This window comes from Zosterops lateralis (genome assembly GCF_965231275.1).
Source record: "Zosterops lateralis genome assembly, chromosome: 17".
Taxonomy (NCBI): domain Eukaryota; kingdom Metazoa; phylum Chordata; class Aves; order Passeriformes; family Zosteropidae; genus Zosterops; species Zosterops lateralis.
The window spans coordinates 2,769,357-2,792,080 of NC_139777.1; the positions used below are offsets into that span (position 1 = coordinate 2,769,357).

A 22,724-nucleotide genomic window follows, 5' to 3' on the forward strand; every position below is an offset into this window, starting at 1 on the left:
CTTGAGCTCAGTTTTTTTTTATATTGATTTAAAGTCATCATTTTAAACTCTCAAGGGGTTTAACCTCAGCGAGTTCATCCAGTAACCTCAAACATTTAAATGCAGCTGTTGCTTGGAAGTTGCACCAATTTCTCTGTGTAGCTGCTGGAAGCTTCAGGATGAGCATTGTTACCATTGGCTTTTTTAGGGGGAATTCTTGTCATATCCAGATTGTGAGGATGAAGCTTGAGAAGGTTCTGTGCAGGTAGAGGAATAAATGCACTGTAAAGGCTTGAGGAAACTTGGAAAGAGCTGCAGCAGCTGAGCTTCCCTCTGTGGGTAAGGCTGGTGAGCAGGCAGGGACAGAGTCTGGAGAACAGCAGCTCCCATCAGAATTGGCCACCTAATTCTGGGGCCATTAATACCTGCAGGAAAGGCTGTCACTGGAGTAATTAAAGAGAAAGCAGAAAATGAAATGAAAGAGTTAACGAGGGGAATCTACAGAGTGTTGTGTTTCTCTGCAATAATTGGTGGCAGTGGATGGAGCAGAAACTCCCACCCTTGGCTGCCCTGGAGCAGGAAAAACGCTGGCACAGGGCTGTGGGAGGGGCACTGGTGTCCCCAAGTGCTCCCAACCTACACAGGACTGAGCAGCCCACTCGTGTGTCTGTGCTGAGCAGTGTCAGAAATCAAGTGTTAAACGTGTTAAATGGGCAAGGGAGACACAGCAAAGTATCACCTTTATTAGCTTATTTGATCTCTTAGTTAAAAAATAAGTTCAGGTTGTGATAACAGCACATCTTGCCCAATCAGCAAAGATAAATCCAGTTTAAATGCTAATTAAAGGTCACAACACACTTGGCTACCTCTACGGTGCAAACAGAGGCCATACACACCTGATCCCATTAACTTTTGTTGGAAGAACCAGCTCCTGAGTGTGGAAAGTTGTTCTTCCCATCTTGTAGGTGACAGCTTTCCCATTTCAGCAACATTGGAGGCAGTTCCTGCTTACAACACTAATTAGGAACTTCCTACAAACATTATTCATCTCTCTCTACAAGGCAAGAAATCCAGAACAAAAACAATATGCTTAAAAAAAAAAGGAGAATGCTTGGCTGTGTCATAGTCTATAAATATTTCTGAGCCACCATAAAAAAAAAAAAGAAAAATAGTTCCTATGTTGTAACAATTACACACTTCAGATTCTTAAAAAACAAGCTAGTGCTTAACCTGAGCTCTCAGCTATAAAAATAGCTTTGTTAGTCTTGGCGTAATTCTGTGTTTTATTTCAAGATAAAATACATTCCTGCAGAGTCACATCTTCTTGCCACTTGTGAGTCTTTCAAACACTCAGGAGGACCACGGGAAAAAATGAGGTAACTTTCCATTGTAGCTGCTGGGTTGATGATCTTCGGTCCTGAGAATTACCTGTGTGCTGGAAACATCTTCTTCCTCTGCAGAAAATGGAAAATATTTTTATTAAAAAAGCAGGAACATTTCCTCTGAAATATCCAAAGCAACCACACTTATATGAATTTACTATATGCATTTTCACACTGCAAACAGAGTAAGAACACAGAGTAAAAATATAAAGAGGAAAAGGTAAACAAAATACTTCACAGAAAGGCAACAGTCTCAGGGCCACCAGAGGGTGTTGGGAAATAAAACCTTTTTTTTTTTTTTTTGGAAGGAAAGGAGTGATCTTTGTGCCCCAGGCCAGCCACTGAGTCACCATTTATGAGCAGTGGCACATGCTGCTCTGTCCAAAACCGAATATAGCCTTTTACTCACTGCTTTCCTCCTGAGTTCTTCAACTCCCTCCACCCAACCTCTCTCTAGAGGCAAAACAAGTGACTGAGGAGAATGGCTAAGTCATTGGCAGCTAGGGAGGAAATTTCCCTGATGTTTGTCAGTGAACCTGCCCTCAAATGAGTTTCAAAGCAATTTAAAACCAAACAAACACAACCAAAATCAATTCAATATCTTCTGTATATGAAACTGCACAAATGTTCAGTTATTTCTGGACCTGTACTGCTTCAGATCTATCTGATCACAGTGATTCAGTGCCTTTAAACTGGAAACAAAATGAGAATTATGCATTGGAGAGCCACTCATTCTTGTCATGGATCTCCAGTGGATCGTGGTGTGTTTGTTTGAGCTCTTTCTCACTTGAGGCAAATGTGATTATTTCTGTAGGCTCAGCGTGCTCTCCCCACTCTGCTGCCTCAGCACGGGGCTCAGCACTTTTGGGGATTTGCTCCTGAAGCTTTGTAACATCAGTGGTTTCAGGATGCAAGTCACAGTGCTGGCTCCAACCTATAAAACCTCTGGCTGCTTTTACCTCTGGGCTCTTTTTAGGAAAAGAAGAGCTCTCTCTGTGCACGGGAACATTACAGCAGAGGAAGGTTTGGCATTCCAGCTACTCAGCATCCATCTCCTCCAAGTGGCCCATCAGCTGCACTCTGCAGATCCAGTGAGCTCTGAGAGAAGCCTCAGAGTCTCCAGAACCAACCTGACTCCTCAGGGCACAGCAGGTTTGGCTCCACAGGGCACAAACAGCCCAGGGACTGCAGCTGGAATATCCAAAGGAAACTGAGCAGCAGCTCCCCACTGGATGGAGGCTGATCCTGGTGATCACAGCCCAGCTGCCTGTGGGGTAACCTGCCTTTGCAGGCATGAGCTTGGGTTGTGTCTGCACTGGAAGATTTCTTTTTTCCTGCCAGATTTTCTCTTCATTGTTGTTGGTTCTTATTCAGTTTCGTGTGGTGTTCAAGGATTTTAACCATATCTGATTACTCTTTTGTCCTCAGAACCAGACAAGGTGGTGCCTATTGCAAGCATCCAATCCACAATTGGAGAACAAATAATCAGAGAGTGAGAAATTTCCTGATTAAAAAAGAAAAAAAAAAAACAATCTGCTGTGGGCAAGGCTGCTTTGGGTATTCTGAAGTAGCTCTATTCAATACATTCTACTTTTGGGGCTCTGAGCCCAGGAACAGTATCCTAAAACAGCCCTTGGCCTTGGCACTGGAAAAAACTTCCCAATCTCTCATTCAACAATATTCACATCCTTGATGCTGTTATCTGTAACACACAGAAGGGTTTTAACTACAATAAGGAGGGTGCAGGTACTGGGGAATGAAGCTGTGAGATCTGACTGCCCCAAGAATGAGGAAGATGCTTGAGGAAAGTTTAATTATTTGACCAAAGAAACTACTTGCTGACTCAATGTCTGTTTGCTGTTACAGTACTCACAAGAGTTTTATTGGAAATGCACTTAGAATCCTGTTCCAGGCCCATCTCAAAAATCCATAGAGTGTATTAATATTGCAGATGCATTTATAAAGAGGGAAGCAAACAAAGAAAGATCAAGCTGAAAACACCTTCATGCTCAGGGAACATCACAGAGAAAAAAAGGAAGCTTAGCATCTCTTTCTTCTGCAGCAGATAACTGGCTTCTGTGAAGAGTTCCTGCAAGTTCTGTTGTTTCCATTGTAATGTAAAAACACTACATGGAAATCAAAGGATTCAGAGAATAAAATTTCCAGAGCTGCCAGGTTCAAGCTGGCGAGCAGCAGGGGTGCACTTCTTAATTCCCCTTTCTCCTCCCCCCACCAAGCAGGGCACAGAATCCAGCATGTACCAATTCCTCCTGATTAAATTTTAAAGGCTGTATCTCATCTTTATTTCATTCTAAAGCTCAGTTTAAAACAGCCCCAGGTAAGCTTGGTTTTAAGCACAGGTTACCTGGCCTGCATAGATTAACTCAAACACGCTTGACGAGTTTTTGCCCAGAACTGCTCTCAAAGTAGATCAAAGTTCCACAGATGTGGCTCAGGATCTGCTCCCGCCACTACACACGAGTTTGCTTCGTTTTCTATCCACCAAAGCACCCGTGCTGAAGGAGAAGCCAATTTTACAAGCTCAAAAATGCAGCATCAGATCCTAAAGCAGAGTAGCAGCAGTAGCAGAGCTGTGACGTGCCAAAGCAGCGAGCAGGAGCCAGACAGCTGATGGGGCTGGGCAAGAGCCACAAGCAAGCACTGTGTGCAGGGAGCTTTTCAGGAATCCTCCTACTCAGGAGCCTTTGCAAAAGACTAAACTGCTGCTGTCTTTGCCACTGAATGAAATCCTGCAGAGGAACTTCTGAACAAAATATCCTTTCAGTTTATGCAAACGCTGGCACACAACCTTTACACTCAGGCCCAGCACAGCGAAGGGTTTATGGTTCTGAATGTTATAAAAATGGCTTTGTCTGCTCCTTACAGCAACGTTGTTCTGGTCAAGTTCATCTAAGGCTAAAAGGAGTGCAACTTTTTAGAGGGAGGTGATATGTGTGAGGATGAAGATGAGGGTTCAGCACTGCCCTGAAACCAGGAGCCTAAACCCTCCCTTTGGGATATACACCAGCACGTGTGCTCATTTCTAGGGACAAAAGGTACAATGTGCTTGTCAAACAAGGTAGAAATTCTTATTCACCAAACAAGTGACCCTTTCTCTGATTACTTCTACTGCCCAAATACTCAACAGGAACTTTATCAGCACTTGTGCTCATAAAATAAACTGCCATGACAGCTACATACAGGTTCTTTTCTTTGACCACTGAATATATTCTCTGACCCTGCAATGAAGGAGCTAAAACTACTAACCCACAAGAACTCTGCATTTATTTAAGCTGAGCTTCTGGTTTAAATTCACACCCAAAGTATCCTATATACCAGCTATTCCCTATACTGCCCTCCTTTCTATGAATATAATAATAAACCAGTTTTGACTGTGAGTCCTGGGACAGCAGAGCAGTGAGTGTGTGCTGAGCCTCAAAAATCATCTAATTCGCTTCAAGTGAGAAAGAACCAGTGCTCACTTTTTTTCTAGCCCTCCTACAGCTTGCCCCAAAATGACTTCTGCCTCCCATCTGTTCAGACACGTGCAGGAGTCAAATCCTGTCATGACCTTGAGCAGCCAAACAAAATCCCATAAAAAATTCAAGCACTAAAGGCATGCAGGAACCGTCTCTTCAAAACCAATACCCTCTTCATGCTTTGCTAATGCAGTGCAAGCCAAGCATAAGGGAAAGGATGTTTCCCAATCAGTATTCCTGAGCACCTCACCCTGCTCCTGGGGAGAGCAATCTGTACCTTGTTCATGTGGTGGGCGTTGGGGACGCAAGAAGGGCTTGTGTGGAGAAGGCTGCGCTCCAGATCAGCCAGCATCTGTCGGGACTGGGCCAACGAGCGCTCCAGCTTCCAGAACAGGGAGCTGGTCTCCTGCAGGACACAGAGAGGGAGCCAAAGTTATGGAAGGATCTTTTATTTTTTTAGAGGATTTTGAAGAATTGTAACGCGCCGAGAATCCGCGTTTTGATTTCGAAATGTTTCTGTTCAAAATACTGCAAAGTAACAAACTCTAACTGCTGGTGTTTCTGATAAACACACAGCTCTTTCCTAGTGCCATCTTTAACAGATTTCCACATGCTCCATATGGAGCACTCACAGGAGAGGTACTTCAGGGATAAAGGGGAGAATAAAGACATGAGAAAGAGGGAAGACCAAGCAGAACAGGAAAGAAACAATGTCCAAAAGCTTCTGAAAACTGCATCCATGTGTGCTCAGATGTTTAATGGAACTACCAATTAGTCAGCATCCATTTTCCTGAAGCTTTTCATTCCAAAATCTTATTATTTTTAAAAAATATCCTTTACACTTATGCTGTCCAAGATATATTGAGACAACAAGGAGATATTTTAAAAAAAATATGTTATCCCCTTTGCCATAAGCCTGCTGTGTCATCATTTGAATCCCCACTTCTTCCATGCCAGGAGAGATTTCCATTCCTACCATCAGTCATAATTCCCCATAATTCCCCTTAAAATCAGTCAAGGACATTGTGCAATAGGATACTGACTGGTTTCACGCAGTATCTCTTTGTTGGTTTAGTCACTGCCAAGTCACTGATGTCCAGAGGGGAATCTTCATCAGAGAACTTTCCAGAACTTTGAGTCATGTTGCTCTTCTGAGTGGATGTCAGGAGAGGAGAAGCCACGCGGAAGGAATTCAGATCCAAGTTTTCTTCACTGTTAAAAAAGAAAATTAAGACATTGGCAGAAACATCATCACCATCCTTTTTAAACTTTCAAGGGAGAATCATGGCACAACATAAATAACTTTAGGCCCTGAGCCAAGGAAACCAAGAAGCTTGGGAGATTACCCTGTTCCTCAGAGTATTCCCATGTTTAACAGCTTCCCTAGATGAATTTCATCCTCTGAGGACGAGGGTTTGACATTCAACCAGTCTCAACCAGCTCCATGACCATGTGCTTGAGTGTGTATTTAACCTTGCCAAGAGCACAGGAAAAGCAATACTTTGTTCTTCCCAATACTCTGCTGCTTGTTCCCCTCTCACACCCAAATCCCTTTTTGGTTCTAATCAACCATTAGGCAAATTAGTATTTGTAGGTGTACCTTTCAAGGGAATTTCACAGTGTTTTACAGGCCACCATCTCACTTTAGAGATCACAGAAGAGCTTTCCCAAAGAGGCTTGGGTTTATTTATTTTTAAATACAGGAGCAAACCACATTCATCAGCTTCTGAACACAAGAGGAGCAGAGTGCTAACCCTGCCTGGACTAGCAAATAATGGAAAAATATGTGTATTTTAAAGCAAATATTCTCTTTGAATCGGTGACATTTCATTAAGTATTCTTTAGATACTTATTTAGGTGTAACAATGCATTCCACACCTGGCAAGACTGTTAAAAATAGGTGTATTTTTAACTGACATTCAATCTAGGAAAAAGCTCTCATGAGAGTTGACAGCTCACAAGTGTCTGCTGTGTCCCATTTCACTTCTCCCATAAAGCACTGGGATAAAACAGACTCTCTTTTAAGAGAAAAAAGCTCATGTCTGTGTTTCTGACAAGGAAAGGCTCTGTGGAGACATGAGGGAACAAGCAGCCTGGAATAAGGATGTGAGGAGATGAGCAGGGCCTGTCCTGGAAAACACACAGGTTGGAAAGGAAGGGGACACAGGTTTTATTCTGAGGCAGGGAAATGGTTCAGGAATGGGTGGCTGAGTCCGGCCCAAGCAGAATCAACAAGTACCTGCTGATGCTTCATCTTTAAAATGAGAATTGAGATAAAAATCCAAAGGCAGCAAATGTTGGCCCAACATAAATGAAGTCAGAGCACACAGAAATGACTCCTGCACTTTGGGATTTCACAATCCCCTCTGCCATTGGGGAAGGCATTTGACTGTTAACAGCCTCCTTGTTGGCTGTTCCAGAACTCAGGAACTCATGGCAAAAATATTTGCTGGGCTGACAGGGAGGTGCCAGCACCCTTCCCTAAACACAAACTACATCATCAGCACTCTGAAAGCGGCGATGGAAAACTGGTGGATCCAGATTCAAGTCCCAGGAGGAAATGTTGTATTTGGTCTCTGCCATTAATCCCTTCACAGAAGCAATGCTCCTGCCTTCCTCCCATTTACGGGCGAGGATTTATTGCCTGGCAAATCCGAGTCAGCAGAGGCTGCAGTGCAGACAGTCAGGGATTTGCACTGAGTCAATCCATCTCCAATTAGCAGGGCCCCAGGACCAAATGTGGGCATCAAGAAAACTGGAGAGCTCAGCAGCAAATCCCAAATGGGTAGCACAGCTCCCCCCTCTAACTGGAGGAGATCTGTTCTAGCTGCACTGCCCAGGCTGAATTTGTTCCTTTTCCCTTAAAATTCACTCAAGGACAAGACAAATAGGGCAAGACAAAAAGTGAAAGCAGCTTTCATGATCCAGCCTCAAAAGGGATTTGGAGGGATGGCAGTGTGTCATTGGTGCTGCTGGGGGGGTTGATAAGAAAGGTCAGGGTAGACAGCAGGGCAGTGGAGTCTTTTCAATGATTTATGGGCAGTGGAAACTAGGGAGAGCCCACACGGCGTGTGAAGCTCAGCTGAGGCACGTGGGAATGTGCCAGCCCAGCATTCTTTTTCAGTGGCTGCCCATTCACCTTGTTTCTGAACAGGTCTGTCTCACTGCAGCAACTATTTCTACAAAATTTCTGCCTCAAAAGCCACGCAGAATGAAAGCATCCATACATCAGACCTTTCCATTCCATAACATTAATCTGTTTGGATGCTGGGCAGGCTTGCTGGCAAACAGTGTGAGCAGGTTTAAACAGCTGTTCATTCACTGTGCTTGTCAAACCACCAGCTGGAAGGCTCCTCTCCTCTGGCTAAAAAGCAGCTATGAAATCACTGTGAAACTTCAGAAATCCTTCTAAAATAGAGCTGGCAAATCTATATTTTTTTTTTTTAAGGAAATAGAGGAACCAAAAGAACAAATCCACAGCAAGTCCCAGCTCTGAACACCTTTGCTTATGCAGGCACAAAGCCACTTCTGTAAATGCAGAGCAGGTTTTTATCTCGGAGACATTCCAACATCACTGAGGCACCTGAGTCTTCTTCTGACACTTCTCAGCATTAGGAACCTCATCCTGCTTGTCCCCAACTATGTCCTTTTCCTCCCACAGCACAGACAGAAGGACAGAGTCCCATGAACTGGAGAGTGGACAGATTGCTGTCCTTTAAATCTTGCCATCTCATTTCTTGCCCTGACAGAGGCAGCAGTCTGTGCTCAGAGCTGTGTCCTACATTCTTGCCCAGCCAAGATGTGATTTTTCAATAGAAATAACGCCGTCACTAAAGCATCACACAAAACCTGGATATGTTTCTTGCCTCACAGAAACATCACTGTATAAGTCCAGCTCTGGGCAGAACGTATTTGACCCATCAGAGTTACAAGCAACACCTGGGATTTCAGAAAAATCATAATATTTTCTAAATTTATTTATTTGGCTAGGTTATATAGTACTGCAGCTTCTCCTGCCCACACAGCTCTTGGGGATAAGAGAGGAGAAAAAAAAATAAATGCATAAAAATAGAATCATGATACTTTAAGAGCTATTTTTATTTTAAATTTGTTACTTTTCAGGTTGATAGACTAAATTTAAAACAGCAGTTACTTTAAACATAGCTTGAGATAATACTGAGCACTAATACACCTAAATTTCTACATTAAGTCTATCTTATGCTTATTTCTTAAAGGCAACAAACTCATAACCCTTTTGAGCAGGTACATTTCATCTCTTGTGAGTCTCCAAACATCTGTAATCTTTTCCACGGCCAGTATTTCTATCTCTCTTTTTGGGTTTGAAAATCTCCAGCCATTCCAGATCTGATAGTGGCTTCCACCGTTTATCTTTCTTTATGATGAAGTTACTAATAGAGGAATCAGATTCAGACTTGTAAGTCACGGGAGTCTCTCTGCTTTTTTGGCCAGACTCAATGTCAGATCTCTCTTTCCAGGTTTTGTTTCCATTATCAGTTCTGTCAGACGGGATGCTGCTCTGGATCATGGTGCTTTGCAAATCTACACGAGATTGGATGTTACGCCAATGATCATATGAAGGCAAAGACACCTCAAAGGTTTTTCGGTTTCTGTTTTTCACTCCTTTCTCTCCAATTTCCCTGTTTCTCAATGGCCTTGTGCTGTTTGCCTCACGAAATGTTTCACTGTCTAGCTCACCAAAGCTTGATGCAACATCCTGCTTTTCTCCTTCTTCCGCAGGGACGGCCAAGCCTTTCACAACTTTTTGACTCTGGTTTAAGAGCGCTGAGGCAGTTTCCTCCAAGTCTGAAGCATTCAGTAACTGGCTATTATCTACTTCACACATCTCAGGGGTGGCTTTTACCCTACTTGCTGGAACTGGTGTAGTTCCACACTCCTCGCACATCCTGTGGCTGCCCTCAGTCCTACCCATGACTGTCTCGATGGGGCTTTCAGAGGTAGAGAATGTGGCCCCTGTGCTACAACAGCACGACAAAAACAAGTCAGAAACACTGCAGGTAAAGAGCATCCCCCAGTGTACTCCTAAAGCTCTACAGAACACAGGCTGCTGCCAAAACCCCACAGAAAATCTGCCCAGAAGATTTGGCTGTTACTTTTCAAAATCAGTCTGAGAGTTGCCTCATGTTTTTACACAGTGTGGTGATTCTATCTGAACCGCCAGGGTGTGCACCAATTCTCTAAGTTTACTTCCTAAAATAAACTTTGCTTTTTTAAACAAAAGTAGTAGGGAGCCAGATTAACATTCTTACCACCAGACTAGTTCACTTTCTAAAAAAAATCATGAGCTGTCTGGCCCGCTACAACACTTGCTCTGTGACTGATGTTCATGGTCTCTCCTGACCAAATAAAACACAAGGTACTTGACAGCTTCACTGGATGTTTGTGGTCGAGTCCAGCAAAGCCATCCTGACCCAGCACACACCCATGTCAGGATGTTAGTTGGGGCTGAACAGTGAAGTCTCTCTTTCAGGACAAACTATTTAAGAAAAAAAAAAAAATTGAAAATGTCTTTACCTCCTTCCACTTGCTGCCTTTTCATGTGTTTGCCTGGAGTCCTCAGAGCTATCCAAGTTGACATGAAGGAAGTGTAAGTCCCGCTGCTGTTTTACACAGACCTGTCAGAGGCAGTGAGGGGCATTAGTGAATGGCTGGGTGCAGGAACGTCATCATGAGGTATTACCACAGTGCTTGTCTTCCAAAAACATCCTCAAAATGTTTTTATTAATACCTGCAGTCAAACTACTGACAAAAAATTCTAAATCTAAAAGGACATCTCTGCATGTATTTAGGAAAATACCATTTTGGAACAACAAACAGGATTTCCATCAGAAGATTAAAATATTCTTCTAAGATGGAACCACACTGAGCAATAAATGAAATATCATTACTGTTACCTGATATTTAATACCTGTTGTTATTAGGTTGTTCATAGCTGCAGAATTACAGGACATGGATGATGATCATGGGATTTGGCTTTCACTGCAGGAGATTTTTTGTGAAGCTAAGGGAGAAGGTAACTACCCATCAATTATTTGCAATTAAAAAAATGGAACACGCATTGAGAACCTCAGCTGAGAGCAGGTGAACACACAGGGTTTAAGTGGTGAAAAACAGATCTGCCAGGACATTGTGTCCCTTACTCTGCTCAGCTCACCGTGGGCAGGTGTGGAATCCCAATCGAAATAAATCAACATTCTACAGAGATCCCAGCAAGACACAACCAGGTTTTTTTTTCCTTAATCAATAATATCTAGATCTAACTTTTTTACACTGCTCCATACAGATCTGATGTTACTAAAAATGCTCCTCTAACCTCAGGGCAGAAACACAATCAAGGCTGTACCTGCCGCAAACTGGACAATTCTTTTTCAATCCGCAGTTGCTTAGACTTGGTAAACTGATAAAGTTGATCCTTTCTCTGTGCTTCCTCCACTGTTGCAAAAGATGATAATTATTTTCATTACTTCAGGTGAATAGACACAAAACAAATGCATTGCTGTGTCTGTAGAAGGCGGTACCAAAACAAAGGCATTTTCTTAAGAATAATAGGACCTGTTTCTCCTCCAGATAAAAAGAGCAAAAAAGCCCACAAGAAAAAAAAAAACTAAAGTATTTTCCTTGGACTTTTACTCAGCACCTGGTGTCATTTTATTAGCAGCAATAATGTTCTTCACTGACTGATTTATTTAATGTTTTCAGAAAGGAAAAGAGAACAGGGAAAGAGAAAAGGGGGAAAAAAAGAGAAGAACATAAAAGAAATTCAGTTTATTAATTCTAATTCATGCATGTAGAGGGAAGTGCAGCAAAACAATTCCCAGTTCTATTGGTTTTAAAATAATGAGACATGGGATGAATATCTGGCAAAGGTAATAGACTAAAAATGACAGGCAAGGAAATGATCTCACAGCAGAGGACACCTCTGGCCACCTAATCATTCAAGGTCTCTGTGGTTGTCCCCAAGAAAATTGCAGTGACCTTCCCTATCCACTGCAGCACCAGATGTTCTTCCACCCAAAACCAAAGGTATTATGGAGAGCAAGATGCAGTTTACCAAGGCCTGCATATTAAACCAGCCTAAACCAAACCCATCACCTAAAGAAAGCAACAGAGAAGAGAAAGTCTCAACATTTTCAGGAGAGAATCCCCCGAGCCACTCACTATCCTCCACATGTAATCACTTTGGTGAACTTTGTGCTTTCACAGGATTTTATAAAGTGTCCCTGCAGAAGCCCCAGATATTGCTTCCATAGAAGAATGGCACACGAGGGATACACTTTTATTAAACTGCAAGGAAGGCAGGTAACAAACTGCCTCCTTCACAGATATCAGTGAATGGCTGCCCAGAAGTCTCTGAGCCCTTGAAAGCCAAGGCAGGAAAGGCCAGCTGCCCACCCTCACCTGCCAGAAGCAGCTCACTCCTCAAGCAGCCATTTTCTTGTTTCAGGTGACTGATTTCTTGTTGGTGACTGCTGCTTTCTTTCATCTTTTCAGAGAGGATATCTGTAAGACAAAATGTAACATTTCCCAGAGTGAAAAGGAATGGGGCTTAGCCTACACTAAATTAGGTGGAGTCCAGCAGAGACATTTACCTTTCATCTTGTTTATTTGAACCATCACGTCGTTCAGTGTCAGCTTGAGGTCTTGCTGTTCTCTGTTGCGACTGAATTCCTCCAGCTTTGCTGTACGCAGTGCATCCTCCAGTGTTTTAAATTTAGATGTAACCTCACTAATCTGATCAGTTGTTTCAATTAAGGCCTTGTCCTGAAATAGGAAACACAATGAATTCTTATTTTTTTATACCATGGATGGGTTTTGACAAATCAACAGTATGTCCTTCTGGAGTAGTTGAAGTGATGCACAGATTTCCTTCTGAGCTTTTGAGGAAAAAACTGCCAAATTAAATCTTGGAAATAAGCTTATTGATGAAAATAAACCAATTTATTGCTGACTGCTTTTCCCTTCTCCAGCAAGCCAAAGAATTAACCAAGAGTGAGATCAGAAGCCTTGTGGCACAGTCACCAACAGCTGCACTGCACTTTGACCACATTAATGCCCGTGAGCTGACAGATGTTACAGATGTTACCTTCATCTGAAGCATAGTAAGAAGCTCCTGTTCCCTCGCTTGCAGCTGGCCTGTTTTAGCAGACAGTTCCAAAACAGAGCAGTGGAGACTCTGATTTTTCTCCTAGTGAACAGAAACAAGTGTCAGCTATTACTTCAGTGATTCAAAGTTACTATTTTTTCCCAGTAAATCCGTCCACAATGTTATTTAAACATCGTGAATGGCAATGTGGGATCCTGAGCAAACTGGAGAAAAAAGGACTGGAGTAAAAATTGTTCCCCAATTTGCTTGTGATCAAGGGTCTTAATTCCCTGAATGTCTCAGTTTTAGAATGTTACAGCTCATCACAGGCATCCTGTAAATGCACAGACTACAAAACCAGACCATTACTGAACCCCTACCTCCAGAGCCTGGCACTGAGCAGATGAATCTGTTACTTTCTGAGTGAGCTCTTTAAACTTCTGTTGTGTGTTTTCAAGTGTTATCTTGCTGTCATTATGCTGGGTTTCTAAAACCCTTAACTTTTTGGTCAGTGATTTTATAACTGCATTTCTCTCGTTCAGCTCATCTGAAAAGGAAGGAGACAAAGCTTTATGTGAGAAAGCAGCTCAGAGGCTGTCATGCAATTTCTTACATCTCAGAAATAATTTAACGCAGTGTTTAAAAGCCACACAATTCAGACCTGGATGTTTATGTGGCACAATCTGAAGGAGGATTCCCTGGCTACCCAGGTCAGATGAACAGAAACTGCATGGTGAGCTCTGTACTGAGACTCTTCAGAGCCACCAGATGTTTTGCTGGGTGCTTTGTGCTTGTTCAGAGCTGTGCAGCAGAACCTCAGGGCTCTGTAACTCACCAGCAGGTTGCAAATTTTTCCCCTTTCCCCACATTTATTTAATCAGATTATTTTTTAAAGAATTCACAGAAGCAATTTACACATTCAGATGAGAAAGAGTTATCTGATCATCACACCCCCTTCAAGATCAGATCACTTCAGCACCAGCGTGGAAGTTTAGACCTCAGAGAAAGACAATAAAATTCAAGGCTGAAGGGTAGAAAATGGTTCTTTGTATGATGCAAAACTGTTACTGAGGGGCTGAATATACTTGTAAGACCAAGATCTCATTCTTTACATCACAGTACTTACTATTTAATAAGCTGCATCTTTCTGCTAAAGCCAGGATTTTTTGGCGATCATCCTCCCAGGCCTGGATGTGTCTCTCGTGCACTGCCACCATGTCATTGAGCTCCCTGTCACGATCTTTCAGTTCTGCAATTAAAAGCTTGAGTTCCTGTCTCTGCCTCCTAATGATGCTGTTCTTGTGACTGGGGCTAAATGCCTACAAAAGGTGAGATATGAAACGCGTTTCAACACAAGGAAGTGACAAATTCTCTCATAATAAACTCGAGGGGGTTTATTTTTAGTTGAACTCAGTTTATATTATAAATAGAGTCCATTCCAAGAAGTTCCTTATGCTCGTGGTTACCACCACCTGTGGCCCTTGACTGAAGAAGCCTTTTGCAGAACAAGGCAGCACCATCTGTGGTCCATGACTCAAACAGCCAGCAGCACAATGACCGAAAATAGAGCTGATTGTTAACGGCACTTTCATGTTTTATTATTTTTTTTTTTTTTTTTTTTTTTTTTTTTTTTTTTTACCTGGGGCGCAGGAGAAGGCAGCAGTGATGAACTCATAGGGGACTGGGGGCCAGAGCTCTGACAGGCATTAGTGGAACCGGGAACACTTCAAGGATGTCACGCTCAACCATGGAGGCTCCCTCGCTGAGCGCTCCCCTCAACCCGGCGACTCTGAGGGAGCACAAGCGGCGTTGAGGCGGCCGGGGCGGGGGCGGCCCCGCGGCCTCCCTCGGGCCTGAGGAGGGGCCCTGACGTATCTCCACCTCCGGGGAGCGGCCGCCGTTCCCGGGCGGGTCTGCAGGGCTCCCCCGCTGTCCTGCCCGGCTGGGGCGGCTCTTCCTAAGCCCAGAGATTTCCCCTGCCCTCCCCGCCCGTTATCCCCCCCGTTACCCCCGGCCGCCCCCGACCCACCGGCACCGCCCGGCCCTGCCCGCCGTTGGAGGAAGCTCCGCCCCCCCCCCCGCCCCCCCCCCCCCCCCCCCCCCCCCGCAGCCAAGGGGCCGCGGGTTCGAGTCCCGAGGCTCCGGGTTCGACTCCTTCAGCCGCGGGTTCGAGTCCCACGGCTGCCTCACCCAGCCGCTAGAAAAATGTTATAATTAATAACGTTGTTAATACGGGATAAATAAGAAGCAGACCGGAATGTTAAGGGTTGGAGGCAACTTCCCTGTCCAGCATTAAATGGGAGGACTATAGAGATGCTGGCAGCTCTTGAGATACACTATTTCCAATTACATAGCTCTCCAGAGACGCCCACGGTTTATAAATAGAAAACACTGAAAAAAGCAACTTTACAGGAAGAGAACAGAGCGTCTGACACATCAACCCCTTGGCTTTCAGCTCACTGAGGTTCTGCAGTGACAGGAGCGCGTCATTTCCATGACTCCACCGCCAGGGAGCTTTTATGGTTATTAAATGCAACAGTGAAACAAAAAGCACCAAATCGATGCTCGAGGCTGTTTGTGGGAGTACAGACAGCAGAGCTGGCACCCCACCCCAGCTGCTAACAGAGCCTGTGGAATAGTGCTCACTATTAATTTGTGTTCATTACCACCATTCTTGAATGAGCAGCAGGATAAAAGCATAAAGCCATTACAATTGCCTCACCTAGAAGCCCAGAAGGGTTTAAGAGATCTTTGGAATTATCAAAATAGGACAAATTTCTAAGTCATATTCACATGTTTCTCAGTGTTTCCACTTAATAAAATAATTCAGTTGGTAGCGATGTAGAATGATCACTTCAGCCCAGCTCTTCTGATCACTTCAGGATTCACTGTTCTTTCATTGCCAACAAACCTTTAGAATGTTTGTTCTGTTCTGATTTCTAAAATTCGCCACAGGTAAATGAGAAATAAAAGTGTCTAAATCAGCCACATGCCTTAAGCTCAGCAGAAAGGACAGCAGATGTAAAACAAACTTTTAATGCCTTAAATTCTTATTTTCCCATAAGATAAGTAGATATAAAAACCCTCAGAAACTATTCAGTGAGGAACAGTAATTTTATTTAAATCTACTTCATGCGTAAGCATGGTAGAACCCCAATTTAACTTTGGCAAATATCACAAAAAAACCCCAAAAACAAACAAACAGAAAAAAAAAAAACCCAAGCAGCCTATACAGAACAGTGAGAATGCCAAGGATACGGGTTCTCCACAGTTTCACTGCAGAGCAAATGGATTTAGAAGCCTCACTTTTGCTATATCATTTATAACCATATAATTAAATAAAGGTAGTCTTCCACTATCACTTCTTGACTTCTCCAAGATCTTCAATGCTGTCATCATCCACCTAGGGAGAAAAAGCCAAAACACAGCAAGTTAAGTATTTTCTTTTTACATGCTTCTTTCACTGTGCACCCCTGTAAATGTAGTGAAGTGTGGGAGAAGTGCACAGCACCATTCCAGATCCCCTGCTGTAAATCCTATGTGAGTGACACGTGCTTAGAGGACACAGCTGAGCCTGCAGGGCTGGGAATAAAGACAGGCCTATGGAGTTAAACCATAAAGAATTCCACTTGGGAAATGCCAGGACATGGGAGAGTCAGAGAAAGCCCTTGCAATTACAGCTCTCAGCCTTAAATTTCAATCCAACCAACACTAGATGATCTCTTTTGAAGCACAAATGTGTGGGGCTTGAGGCTTTTTTGTTTGTTTTAATTTTGCAATATTTTAAGAGGTGTTGAAAAATAGGATGGCAATGTAAGACTACTCAGACACTCACTGTTAAAAAATGGTCACAAAGAAGCTACAGATATTTGACAGCTGGATTTATCCTGACACGCCTCTCTCGCTGTAGGGTGGGAATGCAACAACTGCTCTTTTATTTTTGTGCACCAATCTGTGCTGCCTAAGATGAAACCCTTCTCCAAAATCATTGGAAAGTCTCAAGCTGGTGTGGAAAAGTGTGTGTCTTCCTGACAGAAGGAGGGGTTTATTACCTCAGGCCACTTCTCCTGGATTACATCAATAATGTCATCTGTGAAGTCCCCCTGAATGATGATTTCATCTTCTCCTGTTACTGAGGCACCGCAGGAAAATTTCTGAGCAAAAAACCTTTGTGCTTCCTTAAGATCAATTTCTGCCAAGGAGAAAATGGACAATTTAAGTACAGTTGTTATAATAAAAATATTTTCTCAAGATTAAAGCCAAAATCTTGTTTTAACTTGAAAAACTACTGGCACTTTACAGTTGAAGCTTTCCTAGAGTTTCCATTGAAAGCCAAGTCTGTTGTTTACAAAACATCTGACTCTACAGATCTACAAATGCTTCAAGGTAGAAATTGCCGAATGTCCTCTACATGTTCTGGATCTGCGCCCTGTTTCAAAAAACCTGCAGCCCTCTTTGTTTGAAAAATCACGGCAATAAGTACCTTAATCATTTATCCCTGTGGGAAGTCAGTGTACTTTTGACATGCCTTGGAACTGCTAAAAGCACCTTGGGACTTTCATCTCGCAGCTGGAAACAGATTCCCCAGTAGAATACAACCAGAAGAAATATCAGAAATAGACAGAAATATCATAGAAATATGAGGTTAAAGGCAGGCACATCCAATAGCAGGAAAACCCAAACTCACCAAACGTGGCGAGGCCACACACTCTCGTGACATATTTTTTCTTTGCTCTGGGAATTTTAGCTATCGTAACTTTCTGTGGCACAGTCTTCTTCTTCTGTTTTATCTGACCTCTTCCACCTTTAAAACAGAGCATGAGGTTACATGATTAATTAAAGTCATAGTTCATCAAAGAAAAAAGCATACAAGGTCAGATTTTGTCCCTATAAATGAAGGCACTGTTACCTTCCAACACTGTTGATAAACAAAAAAATATTCTGCACATTGTCTGAGATTTACTATTACTTAAGAAAGATCCCATGTCATCAAAGGCCAGTATTATGGGAAATAACAATATATACATGTCAAATGTGCACTCAAGAACAGGTTGCACAGCAGACACCCACTACAATCAGCAAAAAAAGAGATTTTCCCCACAATTTTACCAATCACTGTGTTTGGTCTACATTTACATCATTCTTTGGGCGTAGTCCTAGAAACAATTTTTTCTTTGATATTTTCCACAACTATTTTAACATCCTCAAGGTTTGTGTCTGAGGCAAAGCAAGCTCCTCATGCCCATTTCCTGAGGCCACAAGGTCTTGCTTTCCTCAGGCTGTGGGTTTAAACAGGAGATCAAGTTCTGGACACCTGTGCACGACCCCACAATGAACCAGACAGGGATATCTGAGCCAGCAGCAAACCCCAAATTCCACACCATTTAACACCACCTTTCCTACTGCCTGTTTCTAGGCCAGCCTGTGGGAACACTCCCCATATCAGGCATTTCTGAGTTGGACTAAAGCATGCAAAAGATACATTTCCCTCATTAGGATTCTTTGAGCCAGATTAAGATCTCGGCTTAACTTCGTGTACAGTCCACGGTAACCAAAGTTTCATGTTTCTGAGCCTTCCCAGCATGAAAACCTAAAGAATTTATGACAAGTAAACCAACCCCCGTGACTGTTTCTGTTTCTAACACGCAGCACTTTCAATTCTGTTTTATTATAAACTGGTGCCTGATAATTTTAAGACAGTAAATTTCTCCCTTTAATTTTATTCAGTGAGTTTCTGCAGTTTCTCATGAAGTTTGTGCTTGTTTTCTCTCACACTCTTATGGTCACTCTTACACCATCCTACTTAACACCATATAAGTTTTCATGAAGCTTCAGATTCTAGGAGAAAATCACTAGATATTTCAAACACTATTATTTTAGAACCAAAAGCTAGGCTGAGAACTAATCACACCACCCCTCACAACAAATTAATGTTGAAATAAAATGTCCTGAAATCTCTGGGAAAAGCATCCAAGTTACAGAACGTGAATTACTGTTGTCACTAGACATTGCCTGCTGAGAAGGTAAATTAAACTGGTTACCAAGATACCAAAAATAAAAAAAAAAAAATATGCAGCATAAAATATGAATCTTACTGGGTGTTAACCATAATTTCTGGAGCATTACACACAACTGCCACTGCACAGGCAAATGCATATTAACAGCTCCAGCACTCTGATTTATGGTGGAAAATATGTTAATTAATTCAGCAGAAAGAGCTCCAACGATCGAAGATAAAAGTGTGTTTAAATTGTTCCACATAACTTTACATCTTATAAAGTTGGGGTTTGAAAATGTTTTTCATTAGTATTGCTGGGCAGAGACACAGCTGCTAATGGAGACACAGGTAATAGATTTAAAAGCATAAAACCAAGTCCTGTTTGGTGAATACAGAGAGGTGGAAGGAACAAAGGCAAAAGCAGAGTCATGAGGCATGAACAGAGGGAAGCAGCCTTTGTTCCACTCTGCAAGCAGCCCATAAAGTGCTGCCCAACAGGGCAGAGCATTCCGGGAGAAATGCCAGCTGATTTCAGGTTGGGAGGAATTGCTCCCTGGCTGTGACAGTGGTGACAGGAACAATGGGGCACAGGATGCAGGTCACCTTTCCCTGCCTGGCCCTCCTCTCCAACATTTCCATTGGCACAGACCACAGGGAGGAAGATATTCCCTATATTCCAGAGCTAACACCAAAATGGAAGGGATTTGTGCCCTGCTCCAGACCAGCAGGTGAGAGAGGGATGCCCCAAACTGTTTTTAAATCAGTACCACAATCAACTATTTAGACCTTGCCTCTCTTTTGCTTCTTCTTCTCCTCTTCTTCTCCTCCTCCCACATTTCCTTGGCCTTCTCCAACCCCAGCTTCCTGTTTAGGTGAATTTTCTTAAATGCAGCAGAAAGGAGTGACGGGAAAAAAGAACAAAATTAGTGGTCAAACACTCCCAGCCTTACAGGAACAGAAAGTGAGGTACAGTGATATTTTGCTAAATCAATAAATTATACTGAAGTGCAGCAGCCCCTTGACTGATGCATGTTAGATCTTCATTACAGTATTTATGTAAATTAGACCCCAGGAAAGCCTCAGCTCAAAGCTACAGTGACAATTTCAATAAATGCTCTTGCATAGAGAGACAAAAATTAATGATAATGTTAATATTGAACTTCCAAACACAAACAAGTAAGTTCCCCATTATTAATGACTTTTTCTCCAGCCATCTACTGTAGACTGGACTGATATAAAATCCAATAAACTAACTCTGATGGAAAACAAGTACATGGGTGACTGTTTATGGCAGGAACCTTAAGAAAGCTCAAATACTATTAATAAAACTACAAACTGATTATTTAGTGTTTTCTGACATTATAAAACCTATTTCACTGCATCCAAAACATTAACTTCCACATGATACAGAAGGAAAAGGAAAGAGATAAGAACTGGACAAGATATTTCTAAATATATCCAAGGACACATATCAGTTAGAAAACAGAAAAGACTCTTACCTACTGTAAGTTTTGCAAACTCATCTGGAAAATTCTTTTCTAACCATTGTCTGCATTTAGTCACATCAGGCATGTATTCACAGTACTGGAGAAAAGGCAAAGGAATGTTGTTAGTGAAGGAATGAGAAAATATATCACAAATACACCAAAATAGGGCAGAAGGAAATGTGGACAACAAAAAATTAACTTACCTCTGTTGGCAACGAACAGACTGGAGAAAAAAAGGGGGGAAAAAAGAGAACAGATTACAAAAGGAATTTTTTACACTTTACCTTTAACTTATGGCCTTAGTAACTAAATTCCAAATGGTGTTTTAAAGTCAGGGATGAGTTCCTACATAACTTCTGGTTATAACCACACACTGACTCAAAAGCATTTGTTTATTGTTGCCATTCCACATTTTACTTCCTCTCTCATTAGACCTGCGCTCACACGCTCTGCCATTAGGACAAAACCATCACAGCAAGAGCTGCCAGTCACTGAGGGAAGGGGAGGAGATGCCCAAGGTTGGGGTAAGCTACAGAACAAAACACCACTTCTACCTGAGACAAAAGAGACACTGAACAAAGCAACAGGTGGTTTGGTCAGCTTTCCTTTCTCCAAGAGCTGCCAATGTCCCAGAGAGGGGACACCCAAACCAGCCATGCAGATTTTCACACACAACAGGGCTGTCTCCTACTGCTGTATTCCAGCCTGAAGCAAAATGACATTCCTATCTAAAAAACACACCTATCAAGATTATTTAATCCCCTTTAAATTTCACCCACACAACTACAAACGCAACGAGTAAAGTGCAGTACAGCAATTCAATATATCTCATTTCCTGCTGCCATCCTAATGCTCAGAGGCCTTTTCTGTGCTCATGGCTTCAGTGCAGGGAGAGGTGTGTGCTCCCACTGCTGTCACACGCAGGGAAGGTCCCAGGACTTGCCTCCACAGTAGAGGACCCGCAGTGGGTAATCGGCGTCTGACCTGGCTCCGCTCCTGCTGTCCCCTCTGCAGTCAGGGACCACGGGCTCAGCCACATCTGTGGCCATGTCACAAGCCTGGAGGGCACAGGGGGAGAGAATCATGATGCAAGGTCTGTGTTTAAGTCAGTCACATCCCTCCCAGCTCAACGAGAATCCCAGGGGAAAGAGGTGAAAGTGTTAAAAGAGAGCGACAGATCAGGGAGAAGAAAATCAAAAATAATGAAAATGGCTACAAAGTGCACCAAGCAGTGTGGGAATTCTAGCACATGAGGGGAAAGAAGCCAAAATGCCACAAAATGAAGAAGGACCTTTCAGAAACCCACGTGGAATCACAGAACACACTGGGTTAAGGACAATGTGAAGAATGATGTTAAATCAGTGGCACAGAACAGTGGGGGCACTGGGGGCAGGTACCTCTCTCATATTAGCAAAGAAAAGGGGTCATTTAAATCAATGCCTGAAGAGTCACAATCTGATCCAAGAACACTGAAAAAAAACCCAAAAAAAACCCCAAAAACAGAGCATTAAAAAAGGAAAGCAAACTCAAGCCACTAATGGGTTTAATAGTGGTTTACACACACGCTTTCAAGCAAGGCATTTAGAAGACGGGACTCAACAAGGAAAGAGTTTGGAACACACAAGAAATCCCCGAAAACAAACAGGATAATGTGTGAGGGAGCTTCGGATGTTGTACACGCTGTGCTGAGCTGTGAGAAATGCTGAGGGAAAATTCCAGAGGTGGCGGGTCCAAGGTACGGGGACAGGGACAGGCGGTGGAGGGGGACGAGGATGCTGCCGTGCTCATGAACACCCCAAACAGACACGAGAGAGTGCCAGGGGCAAAACTGAGGTCGGGGGAAGGTGCTGGGAACCAGACACGGTGGGATCACGGACACGGCGGGATGAGGGGAGGCTGGGGGGATCTGTGAGGGGAGAATTGAGGGGATGGGGGGAGCTGAGGGGGAGCTGAGGGGCTGCGGTTCCCGTACCTGAGGAAGGGTGGGCTCGCAGGGCGGGGCGGTGCCGGGGCTGACGGAAAGGAGGGCGCCGGGAGGATGCTCGGTACAAGCACCGGGGGGGGATCGCTGCGAGGGGCTCCGGAGGAGAGAGAGCGGGCGGGTGTGGGAGCCGTCAGGAGGAGGCTGAGCGGAGCGGGACGGGGCGGGGGGGACCCGGGGGCGGTGTCGGTGTTACCGGAGGCCCCTCGGGCCGCGGCGGGTCCCGGTCCCTCACCGCGCGCGCACGTGCGCCCGCCCCAGCGCCGCCGTCTCGCGAGAGGGGCGTGCACGGTTTG

General features: G+C 43.5%; 2 protein-coding genes across 2 annotated transcripts; both read right to left on the reverse strand.

Annotated features, from left to right (window-relative positions):
* Window positions 1-743: 743 nt before the first annotated feature.
* Window positions 744-14,955, reverse strand: CCDC62 (coiled-coil domain containing 62). The gene is made up of 11 exons (XM_083874087.1): window positions 14,602-14,955; window positions 14,089-14,281; window positions 13,343-13,509; window positions 12,963-13,064; window positions 12,469-12,640; window positions 12,278-12,379; window positions 11,223-11,311; window positions 10,394-10,494; window positions 5,884-6,052; window positions 5,118-5,246; window positions 744-1,433 (listed from the first exon to the last, which is right to left on the reverse strand). Exons 1-11 carry the CDS (start codon window positions 14,635-14,637, stop codon window positions 1,404-1,406), a joined length of 1,290 nt encoding a protein of 429 aa, XP_083730213.1. The 5' UTR covers window positions 14,638-14,955; the 3' UTR covers window positions 744-1,403.
* A 1,018-nt stretch (window positions 14,956-15,973) lies between these two features.
* DENR (density regulated re-initiation and release factor) lies at window positions 15,974-21,864 on the reverse strand. The gene is made up of 8 exons (XM_083874171.1): window positions 21,845-21,864; window positions 21,391-21,505; window positions 20,651-20,670; window positions 20,460-20,544; window positions 19,752-19,841; window positions 17,650-17,766; window positions 17,015-17,154; window positions 15,974-16,365 (listed from the first exon to the last, which is right to left on the reverse strand). The coding sequence occupies exons 1-8, from the start codon at window positions 21,851-21,853 to the stop codon at window positions 16,321-16,323; spliced, it is 621 nt and encodes a 206-aa protein (XP_083730297.1). The 5' UTR covers window positions 21,854-21,864; the 3' UTR covers window positions 15,974-16,320.
* Window positions 21,865-22,724: the final 860 nt, after the last annotated feature.

Bases quoted from the DNA above. Each gene is read 5' to 3' on its own strand.
- CCDC62 (XM_083874087.1), bottom strand. From the start codon at position 14,637: ATGAGTTCATCACTGCTGCCTTCTCCTGCGCCCCAG. The intron at 11,312-12,277 runs GTGAGGGTGGGC...CTTTTGCAACAG, and splicing joins GAGTGAGCTGCTTCTGGCAG to TGGAGGAAGCACAGAGAAAG. The intron at 6,053-10,393 runs GTAAAGACATTT...CTTTTTTAACAG, and splicing joins AAGGCAGCAAGTGGAAGGAG to TGAAGAAAACTTGGATCTGA.
- DENR (XM_083874171.1), bottom strand. The intron at 19,842-20,459 runs GTAAGAGTCTTT...GCTGCATTTAAG, and splicing joins GTTTGCAAAACTTACAGTAG to AAAATTCACCTAAACAGGAA. The intron at 17,155-17,649 runs GTGAGTTTGGGT...TCTCCTTGGCAG, and splicing joins GTGTGGCCTCGCCACGTTTG to AAATTGATCTTAAGGAAGCA.